This window comes from Gossypium hirsutum, chromosome D01 (assembly GCF_007990345.1).
Source record: "Gossypium hirsutum isolate 1008001.06 chromosome D01, Gossypium_hirsutum_v2.1, whole genome shotgun sequence".
Classification (NCBI taxonomy): Eukaryota; Viridiplantae; Streptophyta; class Magnoliopsida; order Malvales; family Malvaceae; genus Gossypium; species Gossypium hirsutum.
In genome coordinates this window covers 14,966,390-14,982,635 of record NC_053437.1, presented here as the reverse complement: position 1 = coordinate 14,982,635, position 16,246 = coordinate 14,966,390, and the positions used below count along the sequence as shown (strand labels likewise).

Here is a 16,246-nt window from a genome sequence, read left to right as displayed (position 1 = left end):
AGGAGTTAAGAATTTATTATATTAACATTTGATATTCAACGATGCAGCAAGAGAAGAGTAAGTTATGAACACAAGTATATTAAGTAATCAAGCAAGAGAACTAGTATGAGATTAACTAAAGAGTAAAATAGAGATATAGACACTTGAGTTTAATTATTTATGTTAAATATTGTTATTTATTTGCTAGTTAACTTACTAAGATTTATGCTTACGTCTTTTATTTCTCTTTCTCTTATAGTATTGCAAGGCTACTTCAAGGATCCTAAAGAAGTCGGAGATCGTCCACACTATCAAGAAAAACTACTCGGGATTTTATGATGAAACATGTTTGAGTTATGGCATGTATAGGGATTTAGTTATTTTGTATGCTTGTAATTATGATTTTGCTAAAGAATGAGGTGTAAGTATTTTATGATGAATGGTTATTAAAATGGTTAAGTATGAAAGTGTTTGTGGTTATAAGAGTCTAAGTGATATATTATGCATGGAAATCATGAAAGGGGTAAAATTTTGCAAAGAAACAGAATTCAGGCAGCACAGTGACGTGAATTTGAAAAATCACCTAGGATGGTATAAAATGAATTAGAGGGTGAATGATATATGGAAATAAATCTTGTTGAGTCTATTTTCATGTAAAAATAACGGTGTGGCAAAAGGAATTTTATATTTTGAGATATATGAATTTTAGTGAGACAGTGTCAGAACTATTTTTGGAGTCCCCTAGTCTGAGTTTAGAAAATCACTAAAAATGGTACAAAAATAGTTATGAGTTTTATTTTATATTTATGGAATCCTTATTGAGTCTATTTTCTGTATAAATAAGTGGTAGCATTATATAAAAATCCCATAATGAGAAATTTTATTTTTAGTGACAAGAGGTCAGAGCAGTCAATTGGGGAAACAGGGGAGACTTTAACTAATAAAATGTACTAATTTGCTAAGCCAAAAATTCTAAAAAAATTATGGTAAGTAGAAATATGAGTCTAGTTTCCGGGAAAATTTACAGAATTAAATTTCAAGTTCCGTAGCTTGAGTTATACTTAATTTTGTAACTTCTACGCGATTAGACAGATTTGCTGTAAATAGTGAAATTAATTTTCAAAACAAGTTTTTATGCTTCAAATTAGTAAGATAAGATAAGTAATGCCTCGTGCTCGACTTCGGCAACAGTCTCGGGTAAGGGGTGTTACAGGTTTAGATAGATGAATTTATCTTAATTAAGAGTAATTAGTAAAAAGGATTAAATTACAATAGAAGTGAAAGTTTAATTATAGATTTGTTATGTAATGCCTCGTAACCCTGTTTCGGCCACGGTTTGGGGTTAGGCCGGTTTGGGGTTAGGGGGTGTTACAAATAATCATAAACAATAGTGTCAAGTTACCCATCCGGGCTAAACCTACACAACACATAGTCTGGCCAAGGCCTAATATACATGTAAGGTTACCCGTTCGGGCTAAACCTATAAAATGACATCAGGTTACTTGTCCAAGTTAAACCTGTGTCAAATGTATCTTTGAGTTAAACTTATGTCCAAGTTACATTTAGTCCTTAAAGACAAAACTATCAAAACCTGACATTACAAATTAATCCAACTAAAATTTAAGCTTACATGCAACTAGTAACCAACAAAAGCTTCAAGAATACATTAATGGTAACTTTAGTTAACTTTAACAGTTTCGCAACAGTCCTTGACACCTTTTCGATTGTTGTTTTTGCTAGGTAAGTACATATGAGACTTGCTTATTTAATTCATGACATGTTTGTAGTATATTGTTTAATTATTAGTTTAAATTGTTATGTAATCTTGGTGAAATCGGCATCTAAAAGATTAAATCGTAAAGAATGAATGATATGATTACCACAAATAGATATGATATATTGAATGGAATTGAAATATATGTGAATAGATTATATGAATATAAGGGCATTACAGGGTTAAGAATGTATATGGGTTGTTATTTGAAATTTGAAAAGCGAGTATAAGATATCAGGGTTTGAAATGATATAGAAATGTTAATGGTGCCCGTGTGAACTTAGTAAACGATTAGGATATGAATGACATGCCATTAGGGTTCAAAAAGAAATTTGGTGTTAGCTAAGAATTTCTTTATCAATGGCTGAGATCCAACATCTGTTGCGGATTCTCTATAGCTCAAGTGAGCATCATCGAATAAATATGCAAAAGTAAACCTAACCTAAAGCCTGAGTGAGCAACCCAACTATCACAGCTTGTGTGAGAAAATTCAATTATCATAGCTCGTGTGATTATATTGTTTTTGGAAAAATGTTTTTCAATTTCGTCAAGGAAACCCTTGGCCTGAGTACTCTTTCCAGATTCTATGCTTCTAAAGGCTTCTGGAATGTTGTGGCAATGATAATTAGACTCATGTTGTTTGAACGATCTCACCTCTCAAAATCCGTTTTAGCATCAGAGGTGCTTCCGCAGTTAGAGGTGCAAGTTGTTCTTCCATTAGTGCAAGGTATATGTCCATGCAGTCAAGAACTATAAGAAAATGCCTTTTCCATTCCTTGAAATTAGTCCCATTAACATTGGTATAAAATTTATATTAGCATATATTGTGGCAGCAAAAGATGAACAAGCTGAATATAGAACAAAATAGATAGAAACATGCTCACATTAATATTCATAAGTAAACAATAAATTCAAAATAGTGGCTAATCTCATATCAAGATTCCAAACACAACATTAATATCAAGTCTTTGGACAATAAAATTAACTATAAGAGATTGTAACAAGCAATGACTAATGTAAACTTAATTTAAGCTTATGAAAGATCTAAAATCAATTACGAAACAAGCAATGACTAATTTAAAATATTTTAGAAAAGATTAGAAAAAAGTGTAAAACAGGGTCACACGGTCGTGTGACAAGCTAAGGTCTTGTGCACCTAAATGTAAAATCTTACAAACATTCACACAACCCTGTCGTCAAGCCGTATGAGAGATTGTGACCGTCTCTAACCCAAACCACCAAGATCATACAGAGTACACGGTCGTGCTACTTGCCCATATATGACACACGGTCGTGTGTTAGCCCGTGTGTGATAAAATATGCCTTTTAAATCAAGTCACACAATCAATTAAACTACTTGTACCATAAACAAGCCTTTAACTATTCATTAAACCTATAAAAATGCATCAAAAGCATACCTAAACATGTCAATGTCCTAATTCTAACCAATATGCCTTTATAGGCACCATCACAAGCATTAGACACAAGCCATTATAATTCATACATTATCCATAATTCAATTCATAATATAAGTAGATCATATGCATGTCATATTCCTAAATTTAGCATAGTCCAAACATCATTTCATCAAGTTAACATATAGAGATATATGTTCATAAGCAAAATCAACCTAAACCAAAACATATATATATGTCATTACTTAAGCTTGCCATTCATATTTGCAAATACCATTCAACATTTACCTAAGTTACCATATGCACATGTTCATATATATCCAAGCTCAACAATGCCAAAACATAAGCACATACTTTACATTACAAGCATTTAACCTTCCTATGTATATGCTACAAATAACCAAGCTTGAACATTCAAAAGTCTACTAAATCGAGAGACGGTAGGTGTGTGCTTCTCGTTGATCTGATCGAAACATTTCGAACGTCCAAAATCTACAGAGAAAGTAGTAACAACGAGTAAGTATTATAAATACTCAGTAAGCTCATATATTATAAACCAATAGCTTACATTATTTATTTAACAAATATAATTCAATATGCAACAATTTCACCTATCATGGCATACACAACAACATCAACCAAATGAGATTTAGTTCATAACCACATATACATTTTCAAGTAGCCAAATCTCAAGCATAAGTCATTTTGCATCTTAAATCCATATCATGATCATCTTTTCCCACCATCAATATCATAGTTTCATATTTTTCATCTTTTATTATTACCTTATGAAACATCGTAAAAGAACTCAATACACAGGTGAAAATAATATCAAAATTTTGTTCGAGCTAGTCGTAAACAATAGTGTTAGGTTACCCATTCGGGATAAACCTACAAACACATAGCCTAACCAAGGCTTAATATACATGTAAGGTTACCTGTCCGGGCTAAACCTATAAAATGACATCATGTTACTCGTCTAAGCTAAACCTGTTAACATGTCTCTTCGAGTCCACAACAAATGTTGGAGTTCGGAATCATTGGGCATCAACCCATAACCTCATATATGATACTTTTACTCCGTTCATTGAGATTATCTCAACAATTCATTCAGTAACATTTCATTTCAACTAAGTTCAAACCGCAATTTGTATATTATTTCAACCAACCCAAATTTTCAATAAAACATTAATATAGATTCAAATATAACTCAAAAAAATTTAAATTATTTATATTGTAGGAACTTACCTGAGAAAACAGTAACGATTCAGATGTCAAGGACTAGTCAGCAGAATCCTCCCATTGTGGTAATTCTTGATCTAAACCATAATTTAATTCAATTATCCATTCAAAATATCAACCAATAGCTTATTGAAGTTATAAAAAATTTCAATTTCATCTATGCAATAATTCTTCAAGTTTTGTTTTTATTTCAATTTAATCCCTAAAACTGATAATATAATAACTTTCAAATTTGGGCTTCGATTTCAAAATCGATATCAGATTCATCCTTGGTTAACTTACTAGCAGCACGTATCATATAATTCACCCTAATGTTTGCAAATTTTACATTTTAGTCCTTAATGACAAACCTATCAAAACTTCACATTACAAATTAGTCCAACTAAGCTTACATGCAACTATTAATTAACAAAATATTCAAGAATAAATAATAGTAACTTTAGTAAACTTTAACAGTTTCACGAAATAGTCCCTGGGTTACCTAAATCAAGCTCCCGAGATATCAAAAATATAGAAATTACAAGAAACAGACAAGAATTTACTTACCAATCAATAATCGAAAGCTTTGAGCCCTAAGAGAGATTCCAAAAATGGTGGATTTGGTAGAAGGTTGAAGATGATAATATGATTTCTCTCTCCTTCCAGCTTAAGCTATATGTTTCTTTTATTATTTTTTTTAACAATTTAACATATTTTCCAAATTAAAAAGTAAACATTAACCATCCATGATCATTAAAATTATCTAATTATCCTATAGGCCCTTTTAAATATACTCATTAAGCTTTTAGCTAAAAAAATTTCAATAGCGATTACATTTTATAGTTTTTATGATTTAGTCCTTATATTGTAATTGATTATTTAATCACATAAATTACTGCACCAACTTAATATTATACTCAAATAGACTTGTAAATATCAAATAATAATATTAAATGACTCGATCATTGGAATACGAGGCTTTGAAACCACTATTTTTGGTACCACTAAAAACGGGTTGTTACAACTCTCCCTCCTAAATGAAATTTTGACCTCGAAATTCTTACCTGGAAATAAATTAGGTTATTGGGATTTCATATATTCTTTCTTTTCCCATATAGCTTCCTCGATACCATGTCGATGCCATCTAACTTTCACTAATGGTACTCTTTTCTTACAAAGTTCTTTTATTTTTTGAGCCAAAATTCTCACTGGTTCTTCATTATAGGACAAATCCAATTGTAACTCAGCCTCGTCGCAAGATATCACATGCTAAGGATCTGAACGATAACAGCACAACGTCGATACATGGAAAACATTATGTATCTTTTCCAAATTTAGCGGTAAAGTTAAATGATACGTTGCAGGTTCAATTCTTTCGAGGATCTCCTACGGCCCTATAAATCTCAGGTTGAGTTTCCCTTTTCTGTCAAACCACAACACTTTTTTCCAAGGCGAGACTTTGAAGAAAACTTTATCCCTAATCTGAAACTCAATATCTTTTCTTTTCAAATTGACATACGATTTTTTTCCTATTAGAGGTAACATTTAGACAATCACGAATAACCCAGACTTTAACCTATGTTTCACGGATCAGATCAGTACCGGTAATTTTTCTTTCGCTCAATTCAGACCAATATAACAGAGCTCTGCATTTATGTCTGTATAAAGCCTCGTACAGTTCCATTTTCGTACTCGCTTGATAACTGTTATTATAAGCGAACTTAGCTAACGACAAAAACTTTTCCCAACTACCTTTAAATTCAATTATGCAACAACGTAACTAGCCGCCTATAAAAGTATGGTTGTTTATAGTTTAAATATAAAACCAAAAATATAAGAATTCAAAACGGTGGTGTATGCAAGTGCATGAGTCAAATTGTAATATAGTTTGTACAACAAAATACTTGGAAATATTCTGAGGATCGTACCCAAAGAAGGATGGAATAAATTATGAAAATGTTTTTACAATAACAAGTCTAAGTAGTAATAATTAGTTTCTATATTACGATCAACCATAAAATAGATTAAGAGATAAAAATAAATAATTAACTAAAAGAAAGAAAAAAAACAAAAAAATAAAAAAAAATGATAAAACAATCAAGAAGATTAACTAGCTTTAGGGTTTGTAATTAAATTAGATTAGAGCTAAATGGTGGATTAGTCATTGATTAATCAATTATTACCTCTCAGCCTCTAATTAACTAATCGATTGGTTGATACTCACTTATCTCTCGACCTCACTTTCTCAACCAGGATAAATTATGATTTACTTGGTTCAACTTATCTTCCTACCTTGTCTAGCCTATGATAACTTATTAAGGTTGTCAAGCCTGAGTAAGAATACATAATTTATGCCAACTAATCCCTCTCAGAAAACCCTAAATCCTCCGTTAATCACATTCTCATCCACTCGTTAATCTCCCCTAAGGGATTTAGCCACTCATGATCTCTCTCTCTCTCGATAGAGTAAACCGCGTAAAGAACACGATGATTTGGAGGAGAAAAGAGAATTAAATAATTGTGGATTAAATACCGAATGGGAAACAAAGTATTAAATCTCTTGATTGGAATAAATAAATAAAACGAATGCAAAATAACATAAACTGAAATACTTGAATAATATAAATAAACTCTTGAATTAAAATTGATTTCAAGAGGAAAATAAGAAAGTGTTGAAAAGTTGAAAAGAAAAAAACTAAAACTACTTTTAAACTACGAGGGTTTTTTAAGACATTTAGGATGACTTAGTTACATTCAACCCTTAATGTCTTATTTATAGAGGTTTTGGTCGCCCAAATTAGGTCTTTGGCACGTCTTAGGTCTTTTAATAAGATTGATTGTGTGGACAAAAATATCTCCCCTATAACCTTAGGTAGCATGTTGACGTGTGTCGCGCCACGCAAGGAACATCTTGCCTTGTGTCATTCATTTGGTGCTTTGACGTCCCGGGAAGCTTGTGCATCACTTGAACTTTACTTTTATGCTAATTGGGCCTTTATACCTTTATCCTACACACTCAATTAAACCCATAAGCATAACCTAAGGCCCGTGTCAGCCTATTGGGACACGACACTTATAAAATGTGTTAAAAACACTTACTTTTATTAACTTTCTATCCTAAGGTCGAATTACTAAAAACATAAATTAAAATCCTAAATTTCGTAAAAAAAATCCTTAAGTGCGAAATTGACCTGAATTGACTACTACATTTGATGAAAGGTTAGTAACATATCTTTAAGAATCTATATTACTCGCTTAGACTATTCGTCTGTCTGGGATGAAATGCAGTACTAAAATTCAATTTCGTACCCAAAGCTTCATGTAGCTTACTCCAAAATCTGGAGGTAAATCTCAGGTCTTAATCAGAAATAATATATATTGGCACACCATGTGATTGTACAATCTCAGAGATATGCAATTTAGCTAATCTCTTGAATGAATAATTTGTTTTGACTGGAATAAAGTGCACAGATTTTGTCAATATATCAACAACAACCCATGTGCCATCTTTCCTTTTTGGAGTTAAGTGCAATCCTGATACAAAATCCATTGTAACTAGCTCCCATTTTCATTCTGAAATCATTACAGGCTGTAATAAACCTGACCAAAACTAATGCTCGGCTTTCACCTATTGACAAACTAAACATTTAGTCACAAACTCAGATATTTCACGTCTCATGCATGGCCACTAGTACATCTGTTTCAAATCATTATACATTTTCATAGTACTAAAATGAATCGAATAAACATTGTTGTGAGCTTTACACAAAATATCTCGCTTCAATGTTGCATCAATTGGCACACACAAATGACCTCTAAAATGCAAACTACTATTGTCATCGATACTGAACTTAGTAATCTAACCATTTTCAATCAATTCTAACTTCAATTGCAAATCATAATCTTTTTTTTTTTTGCAATTCACAAATTTGCTAAAGAAAAGTCAATCTAACTCTTAATTCAGCCAAAATAAAACCATCGCATTCCAAAGTCAATCAAGTATTCAACACTTTCAAGGCAAATAAAAATTTCCAGCTCAAAGCATTTGCAACAACGTTCGCTATACCTGGATGATAGTCGAGGATCAAGTCGTAGTTTTTCAACAACTCGAGCCATCTATGTTGTCTCAGATTTAAATCTTTCTAGGTCATTAAGTATTTCAAGCTTTTCGTGATTAGTGTAATATGAAATTTTTTACCGTATAGGTAGTGTTGCCAAATATTTAAAGTAAAAACGACTGCAATTAACTCAAGGTCATGCATCGGATAATTTCTTTCGTGTGATTTCAACTGGCGAGAGGCATAAGCTATCATTTTGCCATCCTGCATAAGTAAACAACCTAATCTGTTTAATAAAGCATCATTGTAAACTACAAATTATTTTTCAGATTTAGGTTGAGTCAACATTGGAGCTTCAGTCAACATCTTTTTCAACTAATCAAAACTTTTTTGACACTTTTTAGTCTTTAGTAGCTTTGTCAACGACAAAGCAATTATCGAAAAACCTTTCATGAAATGTTAATAATAACCTGCCAAACCTATAAAACTACATACCTCAGTAACATTTTGTGGAGGTTTCCAATTCATAATCACAGAAATTTTGTTTAGATCAACCTGAATAACGTCCGTAAAGATCACATGCCCCAAAAATCCAACTTCAAGTAGTCGAAAGTCACATTTACTAAATTTAGCATAAAGTTGCTTCTCCCGCAAAGTTTGTAATACAACTCTCAAATGTTGATCATGCTTGGCCTCATTTTTGGAGTAAATTAAAATATCATCAATTAACATAACCACGAACCTGTCAAGATAGGACTGAAACACTTTATTCATTAAATCCATAAATACAACAGGAGTATTATTCAAACTGAATGACACAACAAGGAATTTATAATGTCCATACCGAGTTCTGAATGATGTTTTCGATGCATCTGACTCTTTGACTCGCAATTGATAATATCCCGATCGCAGATCAATTTTTGAAAACATGATAGGCATTTTCAATTCATCAAATAGGTCGTCAATTCGAGCCAACAGATATTTATTCTTTAGTCACTTTATTCAATTGCTTGTAATTGATACATAATCTCAAAGTTCCATCTTTTTTTTCACAAATTGTACTAGAGCACCCCACAATGATACACTCGGTCGAATAAATCCACGGTCTATTAATTATTGTAACTGTGCTTTCAACTCTTTTAGTTCTGTAGGCGCCATTCTTTACGGTGTAATAGGTATCAGAGCAATATTTGGTACTAAATCAATCACAAACTCAACCTCTTTTTTAAGCGACAAACTAGGTAATTATTCTAGAAAAACATCAATTAATTCTCGCACTGTTGGAACTTGATCTATCTTCGATTTGGATGTTCGTGTATCTAAGATATATGTGAAATAAGCTTCAGCACCTTTCCTGATCAACTTTTGAGTAATAAAAACCGATACAATGCTAGTAAACCAATCAAATCTATCAGTTTCGACACTAATCAATTCTTTTCTTTGGCGCTTCAAAACAATTCGTTTCTATTTGCAACTGACAACTGCATCATGAACTGTTTGTAAATCCATACCCAAAATAACATCAAATTCATTGAACGACAATAACATCAGGTCAGCAGGAAATTCGTAACCCTAAATTTTTAATAGACAATTCTTTCAAACTTTATTAACAATCACACTCTAAGCTATCAGATTTGACACCCTAAAATCAAATTCAGTCAACTCTACTGGTAAATTCTTTTATGTTAATAAAGTAGTGTATATATAAGAATATGTTGCCCCAGGGTTAATCAATGCATAAACAGTAACCTCAAAAAGAGAAAATGTACTAGCAGTAACATTCGGTGTCGATGTTTCTTCTCTAACATGAATCACATAGGCTCTAGTTGGCATTCGACTTTTAGACCTAATAGTTGTATCACCTGCCTCACTACGGCTAACTCCAAATGTGTTCCCAAGTCTTGATTTCTTGTCCCTCTGAGAAACAATCACTAGTCTGGCAATCTATTCTAAACCTGACTGGGCTTTATTCACACAATCTCTCATAAACTGCTTAAATGAACCACATCAGAAACAGGATCCTTTTTTCAGTCTACATACACCAAAATAATTCTTGCCACAATACTCGTAAACTGGTGTGTCTATTTTCCGAACACTATCGCACTTACTATTGATGCAGCTTGATTCTTCGAGTAATTCTATTTGGGTATACTTTTTCTAGGGCTTCCGACAATGGAAATAGACTGACTTCTAAAATCTTTCGTCCTTTTTTATGGAGGAGCTGAAAAAGTTCTGTTCACATTTCTCTTGCCTGTGCTTTCACTTTTAGCTTTAGCACGTTTCTTCTTGATCCAAATTTCTTCCATTTTCTAGACAAGCTCAAACTATACCACAAATTCTTTTATTTCCAGTGCACCCACCATCGCTCAAATATTTTCATTTAAACCCCACTCAAAACGAGTACACAACTCTGCTTCTGAAGATATCTGCTCTCGAGCATACTTACTCAGACTGACGAATTCACATTTGTATTCCACAACAAACTTATTTCCCTATTTCAAGTCCATAAATTTTCATTTCTTCCTCTCCAAATACATCTTACTGATATATTTCTTTTTCAATTAAGTCTAGAAGAAATCTCATGTTACTCAATCTTTCGGAACTACTAACGTCAGAGTAATCTGCCACTGATATACTTTTTCTTTTAACAAAGATATGACACATTTCAAACTATTATCAGGGGAACAAGCTAGCTCATCAAAAACCTGTTGAGTATTTTCTAAACAATATTCGATTTTCGCAGGATCATCATTATACAACCCTTGGAATTCTTCTGCTCTGTATTTATGAATCTTATCTATAGTGGGTCGATTAATAGTTACCTGATTTGAGCTTTGAGGACAAAAGGGTGTTAGGGGAGGCACAAGAGGGGGCGGAGGTTGTGGGGCAAACCATTCATTCATCATCTGGAAAAAGGCATCACGGTCCTCACTTCTAGGTATATGAGATACATGTTATTGTGGCATGTATTCTCTAAACTCAATACATGTTACATTCAGTCCTAAAATCAACTAAATCATAGCTCTGATACCACTAAATGTAACAACCCTTACCCATCTTTGTCTCCGTCGTCGAAATTGAGTTATGGGATACTAGTAAATAAAAGAATCAAAACGTGTAATTTAATTCAAGTATTTTATTCAAAAAATCTTAAATCATCAATTCACCAAACAAATCATGTCTTGCATACAAATTTGAACTTAATTCGAGCTTATGAAAGCTCTAAAATCAATTTCGAAACAAACAGTGATTAATTTAAAACATTTCAGAAAAGATTGGGCAAAAGTGTAAAACAAGGTCACACGGTCGTGTGGCCAGGCCGTGTGATAGGCTGAGGATGTGTGGACCTAAATGTAAAATCTTACAAACATTCACACAGTTGTGTCGCTAAGCCGTGTGAAAGACTGTGATCGTCTTTAACCAAAACCACCAAGATCATACAGAGCACACGGTCGTGTTACTTGGCCGTGTGTGACACACGGTCGTGTGTTAGCCCGTGTGTGATAAAATATGCCTTTTAAATCAAGTCACACAATCGATTAAACTACTTGTGCCATAAACAAGCCTTTAACCTTTCACTAGACCTATACAAAATGCACCAAAAGCATACCTAAACATGTCAATTTCCTAATTTTAACCAATATGCCTTCATAGGCACCATCACAAGCATTAGACACAAGCCATTATAATTCATACATTATCCATGATTCAATTCATAACATAAGTAGACCATATGCATGTCATATTCCTAACTTTACCATAGTCCAAACATCATTTCATCAAGTTAACATAGATATATGTTTATAAGCAAAATCAACCTAAACCAAAACATATATATTTTTCATTACTTAAGCTTGCCATTCACATTGGCAAATATCATTCAACATTTACTTAAGTTACCATATGCACATGTTCATATGTATTCAAGCTCAGCAATGCCAAAACACAAGAACATACTTTACATTACAAGCATTTAACTCTCCTACGTACATGCTACAAATAACCAAGTTTGAACATTCAAAAGTCTATCGACTCGAGAGACAGTTATAAATTTAATTTTTCATCTTAGTATGTCATAATATAGTAGTGTATATTTTAAAATTGCCTAATGATTGAAAAGATGGAAAATTGAAGGGTAGAAAAATAAAGATAAAAAAAATCTAATTATTATTTACATCCATTACTTGGTAGAGTTAAAAAATGAGAAGAAAGAAAATGAAACATTTAAAAAAAATGTATAATTTTGAACTAACATACATTATTCTCTAATTTTCTCTTCTTTTATCGTTTCAATTTGAAATGAGTAATTCTTATGCATTAAGATATAAAGTAATAATCCTTCTTCTTCTTCTTCTTTTCTCTCGCTTAAAATTTATTTTCTTTATCACTTTTTTTTTTTTTGCTTTTTTCCATCAATCCATCCACTCAACCAAATACCGACGTTATTGATAGAGTATAAAATGTTGATTGATAGAATATTAAATAATTTTCTATAATATTATGGGTCTATATAACTGTAAATCGTGTTTGTTTATATTTTATTCTCTTTGTTTAAAAGATGAAAAAAGGAGTCATATATGACATGGACTAATCATTGACTTGAACAATATCGTAGCATTCCACTATATATAATTGAGAGAGAGAAGGTATGAAAAGGACAGTGGCCAAATGGCATGGGAACCTACTTACCTTTTCAACTTAACATTTTTATAATTATATAGAGTGTATTTACTAAGCAAATACAGCAAAATCACATGAAAAATTATCAAACAAACATCACTCAAAACTGGAAAAATCCACACCATATCCAAGACCAAGACCCATTCGGGAAATTAATATTCCCCCCAAAGCCAAATTCCACGCAATAGATTAGGAAAAAGCACAATAAAAATAAAAGAGAAACTTAATTACAACTCAAACCCCCAAAATGAAAATGAATATGAAAAGGGAAAGCAGGTGGTCCAATACAAGGTATAGGATCTGATGCAGTGGAAGCAGTAGTCGACCACAGGCTGTGCTGTTTAGAAAGCAAAATATATATAATTATGCCAGTATCACATGTATTCAAAAGCAACTGACATCCCACACATGCTTCTGCACCCCACCCCCACCCACACCCTACCCATTTGCATTTGCATTTAAGCATTGAACTTGAACTTGCACATGCACTTGCACTTGCACATGCACTTTGCCCCCCACTCCCTCCCCACAACCTATCTAATCCAATCAATCCATCTTTTCTTATCTCTAATCATCTTTTTCATTTTCTTTTTCTTTTCTTTTCTTTTCTAGCTAAGCAAATCCAAACCTTCACACCGTTTCTTGAGTCACAAGTCACAAAAACCTTTTCTACTACATACATACATACATATATGTTTAATTATTATCATCATTCATGATAATCACACAAAAGAAGAGGAAAAGAGGGGGAAAAAAAGGTTTTAATTAGTTAGAAATTGGGTTTTAGTTACGTACATGCATCTGGGCTACTGCTTTGATGTCGTCCCATGCAATGCATTATTGTTGCCTGGATATGTCTAAATGTCAATTCATAATCATCTACAAATCAGGGAGTGAGTGGACCGGTGGCCTTTGGATGGCTAACAAGGCGCAAGGAAGGTGCCTGTGGCATGTGATGAGGTGGTCGTTGGTTAGACCAGCGGCTTGCATGAAGGAATGGACCACCGTTGGTCCAACAAACCTAAACCCCCTTCTCACCATGTCCTTGCTTATGCTCTCAGACTTTGATGTCTTAACTGGGATCTTGTGATCGAATTTGTATTGCGTCGACATCGGCTTGTGATTCACAAATCCCCATATATATTTGTCAAATGATCCAAACTCCCTCTTAACCTGCACTCATATAACATAACACCAAAATTTTTATTAAGTATTGGATAAATAAAATGCATGTGAGGTGTACTGATCTGTCATCAAACTGTCCATGTAATCATGGGCCATGGCTCCCTTATTACTTTACTTTGGGAAAGAAAAAGAGTAATTTTCACATTTTCCTTTTATATTTTTATGGGTAACGTGGGGTCAGTACATGAATCGAGTTCAAGCTTCAAGAAGACTTTGAGAACAGCTTTTCACAAAGTAGGAGGACAAGTAAAATTAATAATAAACTAGCAACCAATCTCACATATGTACACACACACAAATCGAAAACAAGAAAGTTATTTTTGGAGTTTGAACTTTGCACTAAGCATATGCTTTTTGAAAGTAATAACGTAAACTGATTGAAAATGAAAGATTGATGAAAAGAGTAATTAATTACCTCGAGAAGGTTGGAGTTGTCCACAACACCTCGAACTCTGCTTATGTCAATCCCATATTCAGAGCTAATTGTGGTCATTTGTTTTTCAGTGAAGTTGGCTACAGTTTCTGCATCAAACCCTGAAAATGCATCCCTGTGAACATAAAATTTTGGTAGCCTTGGAACTACAACAATAATAATACTTTGTTATTGATTAGGGAAGACTGAAATTAGTGATCACCTGAAATCTTGACGTTTCTTCAGGATTGAAGTCCAATCCGAGCCTACTTGAGCACCACTTAGAACCAACAACTCGAAGAGCATGCTGTATTATCAAGTTTAAGATTATTGAAAAATTAAATAAACATTTTAGTGGCTTTGGTACGTTTAAAGATATAGGAAGAGATGGACAAAGAGATTTTTACCTATCATTATGGATTGGAACTCCCCATTCTTCGTCATGGTAAGCCACATAGATAGGATCTAAGATTGAATTGTATATGACTTTAGATGTAAAATCATTTCATTTCTATGAAATTTACAGAGTTTGCAAGTAAAAATTACTATAACAAGTACCTGAGTTGGGCGTAATGAAACTGCACCTCTTCTTTTCCTCGGCAGGCTTGGTATTGTCGAGAGGAACAACCTTAGATTCAAATTTGGCCGATTTTGATCTTCCATAGTGTGCAATTTTCATCTTTCTTTGTGCTTGTTGAAGAGCTACCTGTTCCCTTCTAACTGCAGCAATGCTTCCTGGAGCCTCAACCAGCAGAGAAGAAGAGTAACTCAATGATGGCTCAATATAAGAAGATAATCCATTATTCCCCATACCCTCTTTGAAACTTTTGGATTTCTTCCTATCCAAGGTTTTTGTGGTGTTTCTGGGAATGGCAACCTTTTCAGAACTTGAGTTCAACGCATTGGGATCACTCCCTCGCTTGGTGGTGAACTTTGAGCTTGGCGATAAAGGCAGTGTGAGTGAGGCCCTAGCCCTGCTACCATTGGCAACAGTTGTAGTACTGGTGGCTGACGGCGTAAATGGTAGTGATGCAGGTGGTGGAGGAGAGATGGGTGGTATTTTTTTCAAGGAATTACGACGATCAAGGCTAGGAACACGATTACAAGTAGGTTGAAGGACAGGACGGCCATTGATCCGGGCGACAGCAGGTGGTGTTATTTCAACATGAGTAGTGCCTGTGGTCACCTTAGCCTTAGAGGTACACATATTTCTTTTTGTTCTCTTTTGTGAGATGTGAGAAACGGAATTAATGTAGTGTAGGGGTGCAATGCAACAAGAAGAGTAATGATGGAAGGGAAGGGAGGGAGGGAGTGAATAGAGAAGGGAAAGGTGGGTTATATAAAAGGGGAGAAAGTGGGGACGGGAGGAAGAAGAGAACATGGGGAGGTTGGGGTCTGCCATACAACCTCTTGTGAAGGGCATTACTTTTTGGTAACTACACCACGAGGGGTGACTTTCCTAGCCACTTGGTATTGGTTGTTATTAATAATTAATAATTAATGCAAATCATAAGTTGATTAT

General features: G+C 33.6%; 1 protein-coding gene across 5 annotated transcripts; it reads right to left on the bottom strand.

The window, feature by feature from the left end:
* Positions 1-3,400: 3,400 nt before the first annotated feature.
* On the bottom strand, positions 3,401-16,053 carry LOC107922225 (probable GMP synthase [glutamine-hydrolyzing]). Of its 5 annotated transcripts, XR_005909349.1 has the most exons (7): positions 15,283-16,053; positions 15,132-15,189; positions 14,948-15,031; positions 14,728-14,860; positions 13,923-14,300; positions 4,417-4,487; positions 3,401-3,660 (listed from the first exon to the last, which is right to left on the bottom strand). XR_005909349.1 is itself a non-coding variant. In XM_041087110.1 (5 exons), exons 1-5 carry the CDS (start codon positions 15,929-15,931, stop codon positions 14,007-14,009), a joined length of 1,218 nt encoding a protein of 405 aa, XP_040943044.1. In that variant the 5' UTR covers positions 15,932-16,053; the 3' UTR covers positions 13,137-14,006. The 5 variants fall into 5 exon arrangements, 1 of the variants encoding a protein (XP_040943044.1); XR_005909350.1 differs by lacking the exon at positions 4,417-4,487; XR_005909348.1 differs by lacking the exons at positions 3,401-3,660; positions 4,417-4,487 and adding an exon at positions 13,137-13,464.
* Positions 16,054-16,246: the final 193 nt, after the last annotated feature.